We start from the raw sequence: 24123 nt of genomic DNA on the forward strand, positions 1-24123 counted from the left end.
TGTAAAGCTTGACCTAAGCAGTATCTATCCAAACCCTCCAATTTACAAATTTAGCCCAAGTGTCTTCTGAATAATATAAATTCAGCATCCATGAGGGAAACAGAAAAAGAACTGCAACTTTTTTTACTCACAGGGACGGGAATAAGGTGGTTCTGAAGAGGATAAAAACTATTCACAGGTATATAACAGTTTTCTTGGACGCACACATTTGTAAGGTTACAGCTGATTTTTGGAAAGCATTAAACAGCAGCCAAGTTTGCATTCTTGAGGTGAATTACTGATCTTCCCTCAACCTCAGCATTCTCAAAGTTAAATGTGAGCTCCTCTCAGAAACCACAAATCTTTCAATAGCTTCCCTCACATTTGGGCTTCAAGATAGATACAGCCTCTTTCTAAGCTAGCTTGCTTTATCACAAAAGACAGTCTCTGAAACATCTAAAGTCTCCTATGACAGGTTCTATCTCAACTAAAACTCTGGAGATGCAGAACCTGTCTCCACACATTCACTAGTTTACAAGCAAAGTAAAATCTGACAGGATCCCTCCAGTCTCTCTTTCTCTGAAGATTCAGACCCTCTAACAGCTTTTTCGTTCTTGCTCTCTCTTCACAATTGGTTCTTCCAGACCTTCCAGGGATTCTGATTTGCTGCTAGCTGCTCTCACACCAAACAAGACTAAGGGGGATTGGTGTATTTCACAAAGGGGCAGAATCTTGCCCATCCACCTCTGCTTGCTCTCCAGTTTATCTGTGAGGTTAGTGGCCCCATATCTCAGCTAAGAATAGAATTTCAAACCAAATGTTTAGTCTCTGAACCTGGAAAATACATTTATGATAGCTTCAATTGATACTAGCAGGCCCAGCTGTCACATTTTCATCCTTCCCATTTTCAAGAGCCATGTAGAATATGAAATATTTCCCCCTGCATGCCAAGGTGACCCATCTTCAGTAGAGCCTTTGGACAGGGCTTGTATTATCAAGTTGTCTCACCTGTCAAATTCTGGTCAAGGCACTGGTGCACAGGGTTCCCATTACGGATGTCTTGCCGGCGGAAGCGACGCTTGCCTGATGCCTGGTATCTGGTGCAAGAGAGGCCATCCCAGGCACAATAAGGATCCCGGGCCAGGCAACACTCTGCACAGGCTGTGCCATAGGTCTCGCACTGATGCAGTTTCACTTGAGCAACCCCCACCCGGGAGCCCACATAGAGCATTTGCTGTCAGAACAAAGGAAGCAATGAGAAGTAAACTGCTGAGATCTCACTGTCTGATGACCGAGATTTGAATTTATTTCTCAAGACCACAAGAGAATCACAGCTGAGGCTCATGCACATACTTCTTTCCAGAAGAAACTCCTCCTTAATCCCTGGGCTCCAGTCTATTATGTTTATTTGTCTGATTATGTTCCATAATAACTTTCATTTTGTATAAGTCACACAAGCCAGTGTTGTGTAGTGGTTAAACTGCTAGACTAGGATACAGAAGAGATCCTGGTTTGAATCCCTACTCTGCCATGGAAATCTGCTAGGTGACCTTGGGTCAGTCACACGCTCTCAACCTAACCTACCTCACAGGGTTGTTGTGAGGATAAAATGGAAGAAGACAGCAATGTAAGCTACTGTGGGTCTCCATTGGGGAGAAAGGCAGGTTATAACTGAAGTAAATAAATAAGTTCGCATATTCCCAATTCATTACTGGGCCAGTAGGAAGAAATTAGGTAACATTCATGGAGGCTATCATATTTAGAGTACAGTGGAATACACTGACAGATATATGTTGGAATCCTCAACTTTGTGGAGAATCCAGGGTCACAAATAAATGTGGTAGAACATCACAGAGGCTGGCAAAGTTATGCATGGATTTAGGAATAACAAGGTGTTTCTGGTCTAGAGATGTGAAGGGTATCTGCTCCTTGCTGACAGCACATATCAAAATATCGCACTGATGTGATTCACAGGAAATGGTAAAACACAGAAAGAATTCAACCAGTTCTGCTCATTATCTTGGAAACAGAATATTGGGAAAGAATAAAGTTAGAGGCTCATTTATTGGTCTAAACAAATACTGCAGAAGCAGAGAGTTGTCATCTATTTGGAAAACAAGGAGTCAAGTCACAAAGCAAAACTAAGAGTGGGATGGGTAACTAAGGACTAATTCACCTGTTATAAAGTCCTTGTGGCTGCAAGATGTGTTTCTATCAGACATGTACTCCTTTCAGACATGTGCTGGGAGTTCCCTGCTGGGGACTTAATTCCCACACATATGGAAGCTTGATCTGGATTGGAAGAGCAGCACACATGGAAAAGGAGCTTCAGCCTCCCCTCCCCCTGCACCATTCTCCTGATCTGAAATGGCCCTGAAGAGCTACTATTTGACCCACTGGAGAAACTTACACGTAGCTATTAGTACATTTAAATCTCCCAACACAGAAAGCAGCAGCTCCCCAAGGCTGTTTCAGGAAAATGGCATGGCAGAGATGCTTAAACCCCTCCTCCCCACATACCACAATCCTGATCATATTAGGGCCTCATGTTCCTAAGAATAATGTTCCAAGCACAGAATCTGCAGTGAACATCTGATTGACAATCCTCAAGGGGGATGAAAGAATAATGTAACATTTAATTAAGCCCTCAGGCCACTGACTAACTCGCTCGCTCTCTTGCTGGGCTGCCAATACCTATCATATAGACAGGGAGTTCTCCTGGTATGCAGGTGGCTGTGATCAGGCAAATAGCTCCTTGTCAGTAAGTTTAGATACGGCATTCCTCAACCATACAGCCTGCTGCACTCTACTGCTATCATCTGCAGTAGTTACCTCTCTACACAGTGGTTTCCCCGTACCACTCTTGTCCCTTAAAGAAGCCATTCATTACTCACTCGTTTAACGGAAATTTCCATCTCAGTAATAGGAACTGGTGCCTGAAGGGAGAAACAGAAATGGCCTCTCAGCTAAAATATGTTAGAAAGTGACCCCTGACCCTATTCCACAGCTGCACATTTCTGTCCTGAATGTATTACATCTGTATAAGGTCACTCAGCTCCTCACACAGACACAAAAGGTCACATCCCCCCCCCCCCCCTACAGTGCAGGAAGAAAATTTTATTAATACTGGAAAGAAAGAAATGTCCCATGGGAAACATTGTCAATCCTCTTGCCTATATTACTGAATGGTTAGCTCTGACAACAGTTTATTTCCTGTAAGTCCATCCTTTTAATCCAAGGAAGAGCTGCTATCTGGTCTAATGGACCCAAGGTTCATAGTCCACTTAGCTTGGTCCTGAACACACTGGGTGACACTGAGCAAGTTAGTTTCTCAGCCTCTATTCAGACTGTCAGACTGGGAAATATGAATGGCATTGTAATGATGAATAAGAGAAAAACCTGAAAGTAACTTGCATATTAGAAGTGGCCAGGGTTTGGTTTTTTTGAAAAGGAACAGAGTTAAAGCTGGCTTAGTGTCAGAGGGTGTGGCCTAATATGCAATTGAGTTCTTGCTGGACTTTTTCTACAAAAAAGCCCTGTGTGAAACAATGGTGACACCAGAAGGTGTGGCCTAGTATGCAAATGAGTTTCTGCTGGGGGTTTTTCTTCAAAAAAAGCCCTGAAGTGGCATAGAAAAGACAAAATAATGATTATGGCGACATGATCCTAAGTATGTGAGATCATCTGTTTATTGGAGCAGTTGTATACTCAACATTTTGCAATGCACTAAGGAGCCAAACCTGTAATCTTTGAGCTGAGTCTGTTCTGTTTCCTGCGGTGCTCATATCAAGTCCACAATGGGAATTCTCACCTCTTTTTATTAGGCCTCAAGGATAAACATAGCATACTGAGGAAGAGGTTCCTCTGCTTATGGGGTTCTATATTTCTCTCACTGTTTTCTACACAACAGAAGAATTCTAAATAATGCATATAAACGGAGGCATCTTGAAGAGGGGGAAGTATCTATTAGTTTTACTCTACTGGTTTTAAATTCCAATGTTTTAACTGTGACATGTGAGCCACCCTGAGCCACAAGAAAATAAATTAGGACATTTTACACACACACACACACACACATGCTTGCATACCTGGTGCAAGTATATACACAAGAGGAATGCATGCAAAGTGAACAAAGAGTAATGAGTTAATTGCTGTTCTCAGTACAATGCAGTCATGATGATCTGCCCAACACATGTCATAGAATCATAGAGTTGGAAGGGACCTCCAGGCTCATCGAGTCCAACCCCCTGCACAATGCAGGAAACTCACAAATACCTTTCCCCACCCCCAGTGACACCTGCTCCACACCCAGAACATGGCCAAAAAACAAAACAAAAACCCTCCAGGATCCCAAACCAAACTGGCCTGGAGACAAATTGCTGCCTGACCCTTCTTTGGGGTACTCTATATGTGATCCATGCCAGTTTGCACATGTGATGCTTTTTTACTTCACCTTAAACACTTGGAATTCCTCCAGAATTACTTCTTCAGCTGCTGCAAAATTCCCTCTATGAAGGGCTATGACCTTTAGTACCGAGCCAGCATCTAGATGTTTGGAAGAAGAGAAAGAGCACACTGAAAACAGAACCATCTCTCTGGGCTCCCAGCATCCAGACAGAAGTAAGAGTAGGTTTTGTCCCCTTTTTTGTGAATGGGGACTACTATACTGGACTTCTGTCCTGCAGTAAACATACCCAAGTTATTTATTTGTGGAAACATTTTAGTTCGTATCGGAGACCACCAATTGGGAAATGCTTTTAAGATGTGAGAGTCTGCTTCTGGAACTACCATAGTCAGATACGTTCACAAACACAGATGAAGAGTTGCCTTTCCTTGAGGATCATGTCACACCAAAGGAAAATCAGTATAAACACATGAAGTGTCATCTTGGAAGTCACTAAGAGATTTGACTCCAAGTTACATTATAGGCTGCATGCATGGCCATGGACATTTTTTTTTCCATTTTTGAATTATTTTATAAATGAAAATAATTCAAAAAGGAGGGGAGTATTCAGTGGAAAGACAATATTATTAAGAAAAGAAACATGAATTTCTGAAAAGAAAGAGGTCCTCCTACCACTGGCTCCTTAGGATAAAATATGTTTGGAGAGACTCTTAAAACTATTGGGCACTCCTCTCTCCAGCTTTGAACTTTAGAAACACTATTCCTTTGGTTGCATTTAGGCAAATACTAACATCAACTGCTTCCACACAGAACTTCAGGTCTGGTTTTGCAGCTGAAGCATAACAGGGTTTTTTGTTTTGTTTTGTTTTTTAGGACCATCTATACCAGGGGTGGGGAACCTTTTTTCTGCCAGAGGCCATATGGATATTTATAACATCATTCACGGGCCATAAAAAATTATCAACTTAAAAAACAGTGCTCTGCCGAGGGAGAACGATTCAGGCCAGCAAAATTAATGCAAATAATTGTTTTTCTATTTGAAATCATGTGGGAAGAGCCTAATCTGGCACACACACACACACGGCCCGCTGCTCTAGGCAAATGCCTAGGTCCAGGGCATTTTTGTAGAAAAGCCCAGTAGGAACTCAGCAGACCACATCCCCTAATATTAGCATATTAGGTCACACATTTATTAGCATATTAGGCCACACCATCTGGGATAAACAAGTGCAAACTGAACTGTGACAGTAACTTTTCCAGGCCCTGCAGCAATTCTGGCCAGCCAGCCAGGTCCCAGGAAGGCTGCTGCACAGTACATCTGGGCCCTGAGATCCCTACCTGGCCCTGGGGAGGCTGTTGCACAGAACAGCTGGGCCTCACGATTCTCGCTGGCCAGCCAGACCCCAGGGAGGCTGCCACATGGCTCGGTTCAGCCCAGCAATCCCCAAGGGTCACACCAAGTGACCCTGAGGGCCATATACGGCCCTCAGGACAGAGGTTCCCCACCCCTGATCTATGCAATGCTATTTTTCAGTAGTGCTCAGCAAGACATTGCCCTGCCCTCAGTTCTCTCTCCTCCAAACCCACTTTTGTTTCACCTTTTGGAGAAACAAAATGAAATGTAATGAAAATGGGCTTGCCCCTGTCTGTGGATGGAAGGGGTGAATTTCTGAATCTCCCTTCCCACACTGGTGTCATCCTCCCATGTATCCTCTTATGTTCAAACGTTGCCTCCCCACCCTCCTCTGCTTCTGCTGAAGGTCTTTTTGCTAGACTACAAAAAAGATTGGTAGTTGTTATATCACTGAGACAATATAGCTTACTCTTGATTTTTTAAAAAAAAATCCACTCAGAGGAATGCACATTAAAAAAGTAAATAGTGAGAGAAATTGAAAATCCAACCTAAAGAGAAGAGAAATTGCTTGAGAAACATCAGATGTCTATTTATGTATGTTATATCTTTCTGATGTATCAGAAAGATATAAAATAGATATTTGGAGATTAGTATATTCTATATTCCTGCACACAGAGAGTTCATTGTTTACACTTGTAACTTACACTTCCATGATTCCTGTTTTGGGTTTGAGAAACATCAGAAGCAGGTCTGGCAGAAAACTGGCTTTGCTGAAGTGCTCAGGGTTCCACCCTACATTTATCAGGCTTCACTTCACCCATGACTTATTGGTACTTCTTTCAGAACCTCATTGCCAAGGCCCCCCTACCCATATATGGGACAGTAATGCAGACGAAGAATTGCCTTCAGACATAATCACACAGTGCTAAATCTTAACATTCTTCATTATCAGCATTCAACATTACACCTGTGCCAATGAACATGACGTCATACTGCCCATCCTCAGCTTCCACACGATCCACCACTATCTGCCGTAAGCGGTGCTGCAGGTTGGTTTTCACTAGCACAGGCTGACGATGTAGTGGGAACACAGGCCTGCTCATCAGTGGATGGGCTCGTGCAAAGTGAAGAACCTCATCAGGGTAATCCTTGGTGGAGGAGTATTGCCGGCTTGGCTGGTTGGTGGTTTTGCTGGGGCACTGATAATAAGGAAGAAGGTAGAGTATTTCAGATAAACCTTGGTCCTCCTCATGCTCATGCTCATCTATTAGGGTGGCAGGATCAGCAGACACCATGAAAAATCCAGTAAGGTCCCAGCCTTACAAAACTAGAATTGCCTTTATTAGATCAGCATGAGGGCCCATCTAGTCCAGCACTCCCTCTCCAACAAACTACCAGTCAGAAGCCCCTGAAAGATCACTGTATAAGATCAATACTCAAATAGCAGAGGCCGCAATACAGGCTCTTAGAATCACTCAAATGATATTATGTCTGACATACTCAAAACTGAAAATATCTAATTTACATTGCATACTTTGAGAATTCGTTTTTACAAATGTAACCCAATCCTTTGTGCTAGCTTTTTCAATCGTGAAAACAGAGCTTTTGAGGATATAAGTAGTGCTTTTGTTTGATTGTGGTTGTTCTTGGACCATACTTCTGTCTTTGGAGCTGTCTCTCTGGCTGGGGGCAAGGGGAGGCTCTCTTACATTGCCTGGGTTTGGGAGTACAGGTCAGAAACATCAGCTTCCTGACCAGAATTCTGGGAATGCAAATCTAACCAATTACAACTTTCAGCTTGAATTATGGTCTTGGCATGAGCCTTATACCGATCTGCCAAAGAAACAGTTTGCCAGCTCATGGATGCTTGGGTGCCTGTAAATGAATGGGGTATTTTTCTTTATTAAGTTAGATTTCTCCCTCCCCCCTCCCCCCGCCAACAGCTAATTTGTTTGTTCATTTGAAATAAGTTTACAGTTAAATCCCACTTCTCCTAAACCCTTGCCATTAATTACCAAGTAGCTCTTCAGTATTTAAGGCTGCAGTCTTTTACATTCTTAACTGGGAGAAAGGCTTTGATTTACAAGTGGATATAAATGACATCAGAATGAGATGTTAGAACGGAGTACATTTAGCATGAAAACAGCCACCTCACTTGGAAAACAGTTGGGGATAGTTCCCTGATAGGGTTGGCAATCCCTAGTTGGGGGCAAGGGATCCCTCAGTTTGGAGCCCTTCCCCTCACTTCAGGGCTTTCAGAAAGTAGGGGGAGGGGGAGATGGTGCTGGGAACTCCATTATACCCTATGGAGACAGTTGTCATAGGATATAATGGAGAACTGATCTATGCAGGTCTGGGAGGCAAAGTTCCCCTTAAACTGCACTAGGAGGTGTTGGTGCACAAAAATTTTGCTTCAGCACACAAGTGAAGAGACATTTTCCCCTCCATTGGAAACAATGGAAGATGGAACACGTCTTTCTGAGGCCCATAAAATTGGATCTCTGGTCCAATCTTTTTGAAACTTGGGAGGGGGGTTGAGGGGATGCACCAGCAGCTATGCTGCAAATTCGGTGCCTCTACCTCAAAAAACAGCAACCCCCCCGAGCCCCAGATCGATTCTCCATTATAGCCTATGGGCCCACTGATTATTAGGGAGCTGGGGAAAAATCCATTTTTTTGCTCACCCTTATTACACTTTTCAGTATGATTTGTAAGCTGCCTTGAGTCACAGGGAAAAGTGGGATATAAATAAGTAATTTCAAAAGGTTAATAACACTTAAGCAACTTCCTGTTTGTTAGGTTAGGCAGGGTTCTGACAGTGATAGTTCTACTTGACCTGTAATACTCATTGTCATATTTCACTTAAAAAGAAAAGTAGACTGCAAGGGTTTTTCCCACCCCCTAAGTGCTGGCATGTTTTCTCAGTTCAGGGTGACAGTATGAGGCCAGGTCTACCAATATAGTGGGAAGGGTTGAGTAGACCTGTTCTCTGGAGGTCACTTCTACCAATATAGTGGAAAGGGGCAGGTAGACCTGTTCTCTGGAAGCTGGTCTACCTTTGGAGAGGACATTTTATGTAATGAAATTTGACTTGATTCTGTTTTCTCTTATAATATTTAAATTATTCTTAAGATATAGTTTATATATCATTTAATAGAATTCATTCTGAATTTTTTACAAAGTTATGGAAATAATCTAAAAACTAATTTATGCAATAGTCAAATGTAGACTTGCTCACAACTTTAATGGTACTAGTTTTTTTCGCTCATGAGGTAGAATTTTTGTTCACAAGACTGTTGAACAGAAGGAACATTGCTGGGGGGATTTTTATTAGATAGAGGCACCAAATTTTCAACATAGCTGCCGATGCCTCTCCTCAACCTCCCCCCAGTTTCAAAAATATTGGACAAGGAAGTTGAATTCTATGAGCCACAAAACAAGGCGCCCCAATCCTCCATTTAAAAAGAACATGGTCCCTTTATATGCAATGGCCAGTTCACCCAGAACTCACTTCAGAGTTAAATCACCCTTCTTCCCCCCTCTCTCTTGGAGCTTCCTGGTAAGTCACCCGCTGGCTTGTCAGCCTCACCTGGCAAACCTACTGGTGAACTTTGGGGAGGGAAGGGACTTTAGAGGGACCTATAATGCCATGGAGACTGCTCTCAAAAGTTTCCATTTCCTCTAGGGCAGGGGTCCTCAAACTACGGCCCGCGGGCCAGATGCGGCCCGCTGAGGACGTTTATGCGGCCCGCCGGGTTATGGCAAAATCAGACCGGAAGTGACGTTCGACCTAAACTCGCGTTAGCAACGCACACTTCCGACACTGGGCTGAGGCGGCGGAGACAGAGTGTGAGGTGATACCGAGGTGAGGTGAGTTCCCAGGCTGGGGTGTGTGGTGTGGGGAAGGGAGAGAGATGCAGAAGACGGAGAACTGATGGCCCATGGCCTTGTACAGTAACGGCAGTCCAGCCCTCCAACAGTCTGAGGGACAGTGAACTGGCCCCCTATTTAAAAAGTTTGAGGACCCCTGCTCTAGGGGAATGGGCCACTGTAGTATAGAGATCTGGTGTAATTCTGGGAGAACTCTAGGCCCCACTTGGAGGTTGCTAACCCTATAAGAGATCCTTGCTGGGTCAGATGAATGGTCCATCTTGTCCAGGATTCTAGTTCCTACAGTGGCCAACCAGTTGTTCTGGAAGACCAGCAAACAGGCCAAGGCCTTCTTTGAGAACTGGTATTCAGAGGTTATTGCTTCTGAATGTGAGGTTCCCTTTATTCACTATGACTTGTAGCTATTGATGGGCCTATGTCCCATGAATCTGTGTAATTGTCTTTTAAAGCTATCTATACTCACGGCTATTACTATGTCCACTGGCAGTGAATGCCACAGTCTAATTACTCACTGAATAAAGACATACTTTGTGCTGTCCATCCTGAATATATTGCCAGTCCCCTTCAAACAAACAACAAAAAGAACAAAGAAAACAGCAGACCGCTTGACTGACTAGCAAAAGAAAAATACAAGAATTCACAGTGAGAACTATGTCCTGCAATGACTAGCCCTTTCAGATATTAAGACTGCACAAAATGGGAACCTGCCAACCATGCCTACTTGCCATCTTCCTGATACACACAGTTACCATGTTGTCTGAAAGGAGCAGCACATGTATTTTGCAAGTGCTTATAGACTATATATGTTCCATAAAACAATTTTTCAGGGCACTGATTTGCATGCACCAAAGTTGAAAATTTACATATTGCCCTTATGAGACAAATCAGGAGGACCTATGTGCAGTTGCTGGTTTCTTGGTATGTGTGGATTGTAATGTCTGAAAAAGGCTAAAGTGTATCATGAGACCAAAACCCCTGCTAGAGTTGCCAACCTTCAGGTGGGGCCTGGAGATCTGCCAGAATGACAACTGATGCTTAGGCAATGGAGATTTGTTCACTTGGAGAAAATGGCTGCTTTGGAGGGTGGATTCTATGACATTATACTCTACAAAGGTCCTTTCCCTCACCTAATCCTGCCCTTTCCAGGCTCTACCCACAAAATCTCCAGATATTCCCAATCACGAGTTGGCAACTTTACCCTAAATGCCTCTTCTGCCACAGCATACAAATATTTTTCAAAATACAGATACTTACTACTCCGGGCCTTGGGTAGGGCACCTTGCCCTCATAAGCTGCCCAATGACGGTCAGGCCCATCTTTATGGGCAAACGGTCCATTAAAAATCTCCCAGATGTCTGCCATACGATATACACAGACAGCAAACCCTTGGAAGACATTGCTGAAATGAGAGTTGTTTGGCAACAGTTAGGATCCGTTGGGCACAAAGTACATTTAAATGGGCTTAAATACAAAATACCAAGAAGTAGCTACTCAGCCCAGCAAGCTGAGCTTGGCTGGCATGTTGAAAATGAAACTTAGCTGTCAATGAGACTGAGGACTGGTCTCTACATGCGGCAGAAAGAGTTGGTAGGGAAACAGTTGAGTGGGTTGTACCACATCAGAAGTCAGGTGATGGCTTACATTTTTCAAAATTTACTTTAAGTGAAAAACTAGCATATCATCCATAGAGTTAGACTAATTTTTTATTTGCAGTGAGTTTTGGCATGGGAGAGCATAAGAAGAATAGCCTGCCCTCTGACGTTGCATAGAGTTCTACCAGCTCATCTTGCTGCATATGCAGACCATGCTTTTCTCCGTTCTTAATTTGGTTAAACTGTAATCATACTTAATTTATAGGATTGTGATGGTATTTGCTTCAGAAGAGAAAAATCATTGGTCACTTATACTGATCTAATCCCCACTGAAGTCACTTGGTCCAGCAACCTCCCGTCTTCCTTGAAGGGCTTCACTTTCTTAAACTGTAATATTTTTAATGACATTTCTTCTAAAAGTATTCATATTCATTCCCACGATCCTGCTAAATGCTTTTGCAGCAGTCAGAGCTGCCTGCACACTGCTCCAGTGAAACAGGTCTAATCAGCTGTTCAAAAGAAAGATCCAGTCATGTGACTCTCCTGCCCCAACAGACTAGTCATTGCTGGTTTGCTGACCAGAAGTCTGCATGCTCTATGCTAGCAACTGGATGAGACCAGGAACTGTGTATACAGAACCCCACTTGCGCAAGCAATTCTTTTCCTAATTAGAAGTACCTACAAGGAAGCCTGCTTATGTGTATGGCACATGGTGTCTTTCTATTATTGTCCCATTTCGGATCATATAAGACCTGCGATACATGTATACTAAATACGTTTTCTATTATGCGAGAGGCACAGGACCAGCCATTCAAGAGTCTGTTTCCTTCAGAGTATAGAACTTGGTATTGTTACAGTAACTTTATTTCCATGTTTCAGACAAGATCAAATACTAAACAACAGTAAGTACAAGCAATGTACAGATCCAAATTTCAAAATTCATCTGAGTCTCTCCCCCAAGAAGGGGCAAATATTAAACAATTAAGGATACTTATAAGGGTTTCTATTACTTTGTAACTTTTCTTCTGCTTATGTAGATGCATAAGGAATTAGGGACGATAAAACTGGTGTGGGTCTCCTTCCACCCTTATGAAAGTCTTCTGCTGCCCCACAAGATTCCCCCCCCCACAACTTGCCTCAGGATGAAGGTTGCATGTATAGTCTTGACAGCCAAGGAGAATACACAAGCACAGGCCTGAGCCAGGTAGCTGAAAGGAAATACGGTAAGTATCCTGTTCCTTCCTTCATTCCTCCACCAAATGCTCCAGGCCTAAAGGACTGAACTTGCAATGTCATCAGAGAAAAAGAGGAGGGGCAGCAAGCTCACTCCTCCTTCTGTCCCAAACCCATCTTGCAGTCCAGGCAAGGATGATGTGGATGTCATGCCAGGACCACTTGTCTCCAGTGGAAATCCTAAGAAAGATTTCTCCCTCCTCTCTTTCTGCAAGTTCCTTATGAGCCACTATTTGTTCTTATAAAATTCTGCAATCGACTGACAGAAAATTTATTTTTAAAAATCAGTATTATCAACAAGAAGTTCAGGGAATCAGAGAATGAAAGCAAAATCTCACCTGATGGTGCTAAATAGTGCATACACCTCTGGGTTCTTCCCATCTTTAGTCCTCAGGAGAAAGACATCCTCTGTTTAAGGAAGGTATAGTTCACAACATTTAATGGGATCTCTCCTCCAGCATTCATTCTATGCATCTACTCTGATCGCCTTTTGAGGTTATTTATATACACATTTCCTGATAGCTCTTTCCAATTAGTTCCTTTATCTTGTGCTTCAGAAATGCATTTCAGACTGTGGATGAATGGTTACTTACAACAGAGCCAGCTGAAACTTAATCCAGCTAAGATGGAAGTCCTGAGTTGTGGAGGGATGGATAGTGGGAAACCAATTCCTTACCCTTGGTAGGGCAGCACTGATGCCAGCACCAATGGTGAGGCGTTTGGGAGGCCCAAGTCGCTAATATTACCAGAGCAGCCTTTTATTATCTTTGGCTGATCAGGCAACTGTTTCCCTATCTCTTTTTCTCACAACCTCATGACAGTGATCCATGCAATGGTCACTTCCTGGCTTGATTACAGCAACTCACTCTTAGCGGGCCTACCCTTACATTTGGCCAGGGCCAGCTCTATGGGGTATAGCACCCCAGGCAGCCTCACTGTCTGCCGCCCCCGCTCCCCAACGGCGCCACGCTGCATCCACCCCCCCCCCCAGTGCCACTTCATCTTTCCTCCCTCTCTATTTTAATGCCCAGAACCACGGTAAAGCACCGCATTCTGGGGCTCTTGAAAGGCCTCTCCCCCACCCCCCGCTGATCAGCTGACCAGCAGGTAAAGCCATGCCAGAGGTTGGTGGCTCCTATGCTGCCCCTCCAGTATGCTCACAATCAGTGCGGGGGCAGCAGTGGCAGGAAGGATGAGCAAGCCACTGCCTCGCTCATCCTTTCCACCACTACTGCTCCTGGGCTGATTGTGAGCGTGCTGGAGGGGCGGCATAGGAGCAGCCAGACTCTGGCTTTGTTTTTACCCACCGATCAGCTGGGAGAAGCCTTTCAAGAGCCCCGGAATGCGGTGCTTTACTGTGGTTCCAGGCATTAAAATAGAGAGGGAGGGAGGAGGAGGCTGGGAAGGCAAATAGGGGCAAGGCGGTGGGAGGCCGAATTTGGCGCCCCCACCCTGCTGGCACCCTAGGCAATTGTCTAGTTTGTGAGCCGGCCATGGACTTGACCTAGAAACTTCTATTGGTACAAAATGCGATGGTGTGCCTGCTGACTGGGGCACCTATGTAGTCGCACATTTAGCCAGTGTTGTGGCAGCTGCACTGGTTGTCAGTTGAGTTCCAAGGGGAGGGACAGTGGCTCAGTAGTAGAGCATCTGCTTGGGAAGCAGAAGGTCCCAGGTTCGATCCCTGGCATCTCCAAAAAAGGGTCCAGGCAAATAGGTGTGAAAAACCTCAGCTTGAGACCCTGGAGAGCCGCTGCCAGTCTGAGAAGACAATACTGACTTTGATGGACCAAGGGTCTGATTCAGTATAAGGCAGCTTCATATGTTCATATATGTTCAAGTCCAATTTAAGGTCTTGGTATTAACTTTTAAGGCCCTATGCAGCCAGGGATCAACATACCTGCAGGACCATCTCTCCCTGTATGTGCCCCAAAGACCTTGCATTCTTCAGACCAACACCATTTGTCAATCCCTGGCCCAAAAGATGTCTGGCTTACCTCAACCAGGGCCAAGGCCTTTTCAGCCCTGACCCCAGGCTAGTGGAACATGCTCCCAACTGAGATCAAGGCCATGCAGGATCTATTACAATTCTGCAGGGCCTGCAAAACTGAGTTGTTTCGTCAGGTCTTTAGTTGAGGTGCCAGACGTCAAATACCATCAAATACCGTTTTGCTTCCCCTGTTTCAGCAACCATGGCTTTATGCTGGGAACATGGATTCAGTGATCTGACTATGCAGCAGAATGTGCCCCGCCATGCCTTGCATGGGTCTGGCAGACACTGAAGAAGAAGTTACCCGCTGTGCTGTTAGAAATTACAGAAAATAGTTGACTAAATTATTGTATTGATGTTTTAATGAATTGGGTTTTTTTTAAAATGATTGTAAGATTTAATTGGATTGTGTGTTGTAAGCTACCCTGAGCCCGCTTACAGGGTAGTGCAGAATATAAGCCTCAAAATAAATAAATAAATGAGTGGAATTAATTGCTGGAGGTGATTATGAACTTTGGCATCAGAGACAACTGATGTTAGAATCTTTGGTCTGCTGCAGTGATTTCCAAACACCCTAATGAGAACAACCTGATGCCTTGATGTCATCCAACTGCCCCAGTCTGAACACACCCAGCACCTAACTCTTGCAAAGCAGTGGCCCATCTAGAAGCCAGGTTCAGGTTGCAACACATCAACAGATCTCAACTTATCATTTAGGGACTTCTTTTCTATGCTGTATTACATGCTCCCCACTTCCCTGAGCTAACAGAGGTTTTACTGGCAGCACTATCTGATTTAGTTCACTTTCAAAGAGAGTGCTTTGGAGACTTCTGCATATTTGTAATATTTTCTTAATTTGCAAATATAAAAGTACAGCAAAAGCACAGACAAAAAGGCACCCTTACAATACAGCAGGTCCAATCCCATATCAGATCCCCACAAAGGAAGAACTTGCCTTCCAAGGTGCTTCAGTCATCTCTCTCTCTCTCTTCTATATATATTCACCTGCCTTCTCCCATAAACTGGGAAGAGTCACCTCCTTCATGCTCTCATGGGTTCTTAAAACAGAGCTATCAGAAGGCCATCTCTTAACAATTCATGACCACTAAGGAAACATCAGGCAACTATTTTGGGGCACTAACCTCATAAAGAGATGGTAAGTCAGCAGCTGACATACTATTTTATTATCCTCATTGTCAAAGAAAGTCCCTAGAGGCAAAGCTTGACTTTTAACTAAAAGCTGAAGAGCTAGTCCTATAAAAATAAACCAGGAGACTCTTAAATCTCTCTTACCCAATTGATCAAAGTATGTGTCTATGCCATCTGGTCCTGGGACAGAGCACACCAGCCGAGCCTTGTTGAAGGTGCTCCATTTGTTGACTAGCACTCGTTGTCCTCCTGCGTCATTCTGAAAGGAGAAGAGTACTGTAGCAAAAAAATAATGAGGTCCGCACAGAATTTCTGGTATGAAGCGAGGTTTTACTCTGGTACTACAGTAGAGTTCAGTTGGGCAACACAGCCCATTGGAATTGAACTGAATCCCCCCCAATACACACAGTTTGCTTAGCAGGCAAGCAAGCAGGCACACAGGCTTATCTGATTTCAACATTCCCGCCTCCGAACAAACTTCCTTCTGGTAAAATTCCACGACATCGTCCCTTCACTTATCTATTACAGCAAGATGTCTCCAAGAGGCCACTTCTCTTATCTAGTCAGCCAGCTTTAGGCACAGACCCACTGTGCTGTGGCCAGCGCTTTAACTGAAAAGTTTCATCAGACATTCTAATTTGGAGGCAAAGCAAGCTCTTATTCAATGTTGTAATTGTTATAGCGGTATTAATTAATTATTCAGGGGTTCTCCTTCAGTACCCCAATCATTGTTGCCAATCCAAGGATTCAAAGGAACATTCATTGACTCTCAGTCATGGTGCCCTACATGGGAAATATCCTCTTTAAAGAAGCTCTTAAAATCCCATGATAGCATTTCTATTAATAACTAACCTGAGTCAAAACAAAGGCCTCACATCCACTAAATCTGCTTTCAATATTTTTAAAAGTATGTACGTGAGAGAGAAGCTGTTTTCTTTCTGCATTTTCAGCTTTCGTCTCTAAAACATTTGTCTGGAAGTTGAACAGTCTTTGAGTGATCCCATGACATGTGGTTTTTTATCATCCTCTCCCCATCTCCACCCAAAATCCCCAGATGGGATCATTGGGTACCACAGAATTAACTGGAGTATTCTGCACATGGGCGTTGCATTTGAATCCACATTCACAAGAACCTTGTCTCTCTGAACAAGTGCTACTGAAGTACATGCTACTGCCACTGAAATGCTCCTACAAAGGGAGCTTCAGATTGCATCCCAGGAAACCTAGACCAAAGCTTGCCGCAGTGGCCTAAAATAATTTGTTTTGGGGACGGGGATTAAAAGATACAGAAGTGTTGAATACACATAATTATGAAGGATTTGCATACTTTGTAGCCTCCCCATTTCAAACATCCACCAAGAGAAGCTATTTCTCTGTTTATGTCTCCACATCGCAAATGTCTTTATATTTAGTTTTCAATTAATCAATACTTTTTTTATTCTGCAAAATTTTCAAAAGAAACTCATAGATCATAAAGCAGAATATAAAACAATGAAGAGCAACTGCACTAGGGATGGTCGTGAACTGGGGAAATGCAGTACGGTTTGTTGTTCATGGTGTTCATGAATCATTAGAGTCAAGCAAACTGGTTCAATTTGTGAGGTTTGTGGTACTGTAGATTGGCTCCCTGGCATGCTAGAGACACCAAACTCACAGGGGATCTTCAGCTGACTCTCCTCTGTTTTTCCTTCAAGTTCAGTGAGGATTGAAAATATGGGATCCAAGTTAGAGGCCCCCAAAGAAGTTGCTTCCAGGAAAATGCTTTCTGAGGAAATGACAGCTGACAGGCAGTCAAGCAGGTTCAGGAGTGTATGTAATGGATGCTGCGAAAGGTAAATATACCATACTTGCAGAGGATCTCTGGCTGACCCTTCTCTAAATGCCCTCCAAGTTCAGTGAGGATTGGATTTACGGGGTCCAACTTACAGCCCTCAAAGAAGGTGCCCCATCTTCCATTGTCTCTAATGGAGGGGGGAAACAGCAAAAAAAGCAAGGGCAATAGAAGCCCAGTAGTCCAAGAGAATCTCTGCAGTAGAAATTGAAGATGGGGGCATTTTTGCAAGCCCAGCAGAACCAGTGCAATGTGCAGAGTTCCCAGCGGGACCCAATGCCATTGTGGCAATGCCAGCTTAACAGGACTGATGTCAAGCACAAAATCACAATTTGAAGGGGGGATTGCAAGCTCAGCAAAACCAGTGGAATGTGCCAGTATCCAACAGAACTCAGTTCCAATGTGGCAATGCCTGCTCAATCAAAATCCAAGTCAGGGGGGCATTTTTGCAAGCCCAGCAGAACCGGTACAATGTACAGAGTGTCCAGCAGAACCTAGTGCCACTGGCATTGGAAGCTTAAAAGGACTGATCTCAAAGCACAGAGTCACAAATACAAGCAGGGTAGTGTTGTGATTTTGCAAGCTCCATAGAAGAAAGGAAAACAGGCAAAGGGTGGGGGAGGAACCTCTTGAAATTGACATGACTAGGTTGAAACTGACAACAATATTTCCAAGGCTGGAGAATTCCAGCCCCACAAAATAAATAAAACATTATGTAATTCATTTGTCTCCATTGTATCATTTATACAATATATTTCATTAAACTTAATATTATCAGCTTACCCTTCCTTCTGAGCTCATATCTTTAATTATTCTATAGAGTCAGGGGCGTCTAAGCATATGCCATCTTATGCTAGTTAAATACATATTCAGGAATAACATCAGTTTATTCTTAAAACAACAGTACCAATATATCTACAAAAAAACATGAAAAGTCTACATTTTGATTAAGTCCATTTGGTGTTAAAGTATTTAAATGGTGTACATATACACTGTTTAATGAAATATAAGTTTAATTAAATATATTGTATAAATGATACAATGGAGACAAATGAATTACATAATGTTTTATTTATTTTGTACACAGAATAAGTAATTTCCTTGGTGTCCAGGAGTAAAACAAAGAACTTTAATTAAACTAAATAAGATTAGCCCAAACAAAATAATATAAAAGTTTCATTATATAAATAAATTATTTACATTAATATAATATAATATAATTAATTAATATATTATTGTTGCATAGAATCAAAATAAGAATCTGAATGTACACATATGGTGATGTGAATGACAACATCATTATAAGGTCAGCCTGTAATAATAATTGCATCATAATTTTAATTAATTTCTGTATAATAATTTTATTTTTATTAATTAGTTGTTGATATTAATTTCTTTAGCCTAACCACTGTGGAAGATTTGTAATAAGAAACTGAAATGGAGAAATTAAAGCACCTGGGTCTTCATATGGAGAACTTAGGCTAAGATACTATCTACATGGAACTTGATTTCCTTTTTGACTGCCAAGTGTCTGGTTACTGGTTTTGGTTTTGGATATTGTAATTATTACCACCGATACTCCATATTGTTTTGTTTTACATGGAAAGTTTGTGCCAGTTGACCTGCCACAAACTTTGCTTCGTGAATCACAAACCAGCTAAAATTCTTCACAAACTTTGGTTCACATCCATCCCTAAATTGCACCTCCACTGAATACATTGGTTGGTGATCTTTGTCCTGTGGTTACCAAAGCCCTTATTTCTAGCCTTCAAAAAACACAGCCAAAACTCAGTTATTAACTGAAAGAATATGTTTATCTGCTAAAAGGTGTTCACAAATTGATTTCATATTATTTTCTTTGCAGTACTTAACCAGGTCTCCTTACACCCAAGCAGAATAGCTTCTCTTCTATAGCAGCATACAGCTGCGCCTGATGAAAAAACATAGCTATGTTCCTGAAGACTGTTGCATTGCAGAAAAACACACTGGAGAGGTGTCATTGCCCCATTAAAAAGAATGGAATAGGAACAGGAAGCTTTCCAGACTCCATCCTGGCTGAGAAACACTTCTACTCCAACAGCTAGGTTCACACTGACTGTAGTTATTATATTAATATGCTATTGTGATGATATCACATTATAAGAAAACAAAAGTCTTCAATGAAGTTACCTATAGTACTTGCAGCTGACATCAACAGGGGAGAAAGAAAAACGGGAAATGGCTGAGTACCAATATAACAACAACAACCTTTAATGGCATTATACAATAAGAAGTACTTAATACACTAAGGTAAGTACTTAATACAATTAAAGCAAATCATGCCTTTTTGAAGCCAGATAAAAGAAAATTGCCACCATTTCAATAGTTACAGTGTTTTTTGAGGAAAGAAGAAAAAGGGATTGGTCTATTCAATCCATCAACAACTGATCTAAATACTTAACACGAACGTCAGAGTAATAATCACAATACAGAAGAACATGCTCAATACTTTCTACTTCCTTCCTTTCACAATCACATAGCCTCTGCATGTAAGGGATCTTCGGAAACCTCCCATGAGAAATGTGCTAACAGATAAACTCTGCGGGTACATGGATCACTAAGGGAGAAAAAGTACAATGCTATCCCCCATATTGGAGGAATCCCTAATCTCAGAGGAGAGCATCTACCAGAGGCACGGCTATGCAGTTCTTGCAACTCAATATCCAGGAATCTTTGTTTAAGTAAAACAAAAGCAGCTTTTTCTGACAGGGAAAGCAGCTCATAAAAGCTTATCCCTATAATAGCTATCTTCTCTATAGATATCAACCAAGAGGACTGACGAAACTCTGTTAAGACTAAAGAAACAAGACAGTTGGAATAAGTAGTGGTTTTAAAATGCAATTTTAACTAGAATTTAAATGTTATTAACCACGTTCTAATCTCTAACAGTCTTTGGTTCAGTACCAATACAGAAAACAGAACATGTTACCACTAGAATTAGCCCCCCCCCCATTTTTTAAATCATTAAACTTATAACAAAAATTGTAAACTGTTGCCCAAAAGCCAGATTCTTAATATAATGCTCCTGACAAGATGCTCTGACTGGCGGTGGAAAGGTTGAAATGGTAGAGGTGCAAATGGAAGAGGAGGAAAGAGGTGAGGCTACTCAAACATGCCCTGCTTCACAAACATTGATAAATGGCATGATTGCCACAGAATTTCATTGTGGCACACCACAAGGTGTGCAGAAAAAAAAATCTTGCCTTCTGTGCTGCTGCTGTGTTATGTATTAATTGTCTTCCATTGCATTGAAACCAATTCACGTGCTACATGCTGTATCCATAAAAGTTCAAGATTAAGTGTAAACTGTTATAAGTTAATGTGATCACCCACTAGGAACTATTGGAGTATCCAATGGATAAGACATCTCTTTCTCCTTTCACACGTATATACGTACACATTGGTGTCAGAAAGCTCCTCCAGTCCATACTGCCAAAACCCACTTTCTTACCCTATTGCGGAAACACAGATGGATCCACCTGCACTTCTGCAACCACAGGCTATTAGGTTCCAGTGAAGGCACTAATCTCTGATTGGAAGAAATAGTATGTCTTAGAAAGAGGTTTATTTTCCTTCGACAAAGACTGCCAAAATGCATGCCAAGCACAGCTACTAATTGAGCCCTGAATCCTCTGGACACCCAGGTTTTGTTTTTTAGTGATCCACAGAGATATGATGGGTGGTGCAGCTTAACCTGTCCATTGTGTGCATTTTTTGCCTGCCAAAGATGTTGGAGAAGATACAACAGCAGATTGACTTGGCTCCATGGAGCAGAGCATCTCCTTTGACTCATTTGGCAATGCCTCAGCTCTGGAAGTCATATCACATCCCCACTCCCATCTCTCAAACAAACGCAATCCCTCTTTTTGTAGGAATGGATTAACCCAATAAATAACATTAGCTTCATTTCTGTGTCTTCATGTTTATTTTGAGGATTAGGGGGAGAGCAAGGAATTCGCAGCCAGCAGAGCCTTTCTGTTTGGATGGAAAGCTGCCATCTCCTCCGCTCTATCCCCCTCTGGTGAGTATTGCCTGGTGCTTGTTCCAAAGAATGAGACTTATTGCAGGCAAGTGTTGCCAGAATCATTTCTTTCTGACAAATGCTTCTGCTCAGCATATCTGCAGCTTGGGCACTTTCAGTTGTACCAAGGCAGATGTGGGAACTCTTATGTACAATTTTTATGTACTTTGGTCTATTGTATGCCTGTTGTGTTTTCAGGAGTCCAGAAAATTGATACCTTCCTCTGTTTAGTGACACAGCTGACTCCATTGGATTGATGTATTTTAGTAAAGTTTGAACCACTGAATTCAAATCATGGCATAGTGTGCCTTTGAAATGTTACCTCTGTTGTCCTGCCTGCTGTTCTAGCAAACAGAAGCCCCTGTTGTTAAATATTTAAGTTTCTGGCTTTGAAAAAATCTTGCCATTTTAAAATTAATATTTATTCATACATTTTCCCTAATTAGTTAGTAATAATAGAGAAAGTCTGAGACCGCAAGGGTCAACATTCTTAACTTTTTGGAATATGATATCCTGCTGAGAATCAGAAAGTCCTTTGGGCTGAATTCATATGTGGAAACAAGGCAACACTGTGCTAATCCTGTATTAGGGGTTTTCTGCATGTTCCCCCCCCCCAAAAAAACACAACTGTATACGGCTTTGGTTTATCCCCTGATTTCTGCACACATTTTTGTGCCTTTAGTTTTCAAGTTGGTTTTTTCCCCCTCACTCAGTTTTCCCCTCATTTCTTTTGAGACCACTTTTACCCTGATCTTTTTTCTGGAAGCTCATTTTGAGTCACCTTTTCCATTATGTGTAATGTTTCTGTAAGTGTTCTTTCTCTCCCGTCCATTCCCACACACCTCCAGGACACTTTCTGCTGAATCCTCAGCTTCTACTTTTAAAGCGTAAGCCTCTAACTCCTTCCCTCCCAGCGAAAGGAAAGGACTATATGAAAGGTGGGAACTCAGATAACCCATTTGACCTATCATTACTATCATTACAATTTTGGTGACTTTTTTTTAAAGCAGATATTATATTGATAGATTGATATGCACAATAAAAAAATGGGTGTGCTATGATGCCACAAATAAAGCCACTGATTATGACAGCACCCTCCCTTGAAAAGCCTGATCATTTAAGGCACAGGCAGAACAAAATAAACTGTCTCCATAACTATGAAAATGCAGAGGGAGGGCAGACATGCGGAAAAACCCTGCCAAAACCAATTCCAGTGCTTGCGGATCAACTCCCAAGAGAGTCAGGAGTAAGTCAAGCATGCAGAAAAACCTTAGTCCAAAGAGAGACAAAATTTTCTATTTTAAATTATTGCTCTGAAGAAATGGGTGTGGACAATAATACTGCAAACTCATGTAAATGACCACTGCAGCCAACAGACTGACCTTTTGCCCTTATGTAGAAATTCTCTTCTCTCCCCCTTCTCAAACAATATTGGGCTTCTTATATATTAATAAAAAAACCCATTCTGGTATGTATGTTCTACAACAAATTCCACATCCATTAGATGCAAAAATGCATGTGCAAAATTCTCAAATATGCTGCATAATCTGTGGCAGTTGGCAACTTCACTAGCACAAAAATGGGGAAGAAGAGCAAACCAGATGTCATTTACTGGTGGAAACTCCAAAAGCATAAGGATGATTTTAGACCTGTTAACTCCCTTTTACAAATGCACATCTAGGTACTTTTAATTACTGTATTTGGCTACTGGTATTGCAATGGAATATAAATAGCAATGAAAGCGAATTGCATGGAACAGTGAAATTCATCCATCTATATGCTGATCTGGCAATGTCCCTCCAACAGTGAATACAACATCTGGGACATCCCATGAGACAAAAGGGTGGAGAGGAAAGAATGAACATGTTTGACACATTCCCTACTCAAAAATACTGGAGTGATTTCAGCCAAATGGCTCTCTAGGAGGTAGTCCTTCTTTGTTCCATATGGTTGAGGTTCTCATTAACATTCCAGCATGTACGATGTTGGGAGGATTGCATATTCAATGTGTATTTGGGCCCAGGGGCTTCTCTCAACATGCATCCGTAATATCTTCCTGTTCTATGTGATTTCCTCAATGACGGCCTCATGCACATTTTTCAATACTTCTCCCAAAATCAGCTTCTCAATCCTCCACTGCCAAAGTGGTTCTTGTTAAGACCAGTTCCCCACATCCACAAATGCAGAGAAATTGTATCTTGCATCTTCTTTCTCTCTCTATATATATATGGAAGTTATTGGTGTGCTGTTGTGTGTGTGTATAACACACATATTTCCCCCTTACCAACTTTGGGTACAACTTTTTAAGAAATCTGGAGAAGTAACATGAAAATGTCATATTGGTGGCATGGTGAGTTACTTTCTGATCTGCTATTCTAATTCTATCAGACCATCACATAGTAGTGCTGAATAAGAAAAAAAACTTGATAGTAATTTACATATTAGAAGGGTGATAAAAATTATCAGCATAATCAACACAGACAAATCTTTACTTGAAAAGCATTCACCTATCAAAATACGTCAAATAGTAACTAGCTATAACAAAAGTTCTAGCTATAACAGTAATTAGCTATAACACACACAAGTTCACCTCAAAACCACAGCTTCTTCCTTGTAATTACTCTCAGCACACTGTTGGG

At 42.1% G+C, this 24123-nt stretch overlaps 1 protein-coding gene across 1 annotated transcript in view; it reads right to left on the minus strand.

Annotated features, from left to right (window-relative positions):
* The window catches only part of SEMA3G (semaphorin 3G), a 154218-nt gene that overhangs the window by 5069 nt on the left and 125026 nt on the right, over positions 1 to 24123 (minus strand). Inside the window, exons 8-14 of the mRNA XM_060239998.1 lie at positions 15738 to 15852; positions 12793 to 12862; positions 10884 to 11028; positions 6706 to 6937; positions 4433 to 4524; positions 2874 to 2915; positions 988 to 1213 (exon numbers count right to left, since the gene is read on the minus strand). Of these exons, the coding sequence (XP_060095981.1) occupies positions 988 to 1213; positions 2874 to 2915; positions 4433 to 4524; positions 6706 to 6937; positions 10884 to 11028; positions 12793 to 12862; positions 15738 to 15852 (922 nt within the window). The remainder of the gene's footprint in view (positions 1 to 987; positions 1214 to 2873; positions 2916 to 4432; positions 4525 to 6705; positions 6938 to 10883; positions 11029 to 12792; positions 12863 to 15737; positions 15853 to 24123) is intronic.

The sequence above is a fragment of the Heteronotia binoei genome, chromosome 5, assembly GCF_032191835.1.
Source record: "Heteronotia binoei isolate CCM8104 ecotype False Entrance Well chromosome 5, APGP_CSIRO_Hbin_v1, whole genome shotgun sequence".
NCBI lineage: Eukaryota > Metazoa > Chordata > Lepidosauria > Squamata > Gekkonidae > Heteronotia > Heteronotia binoei.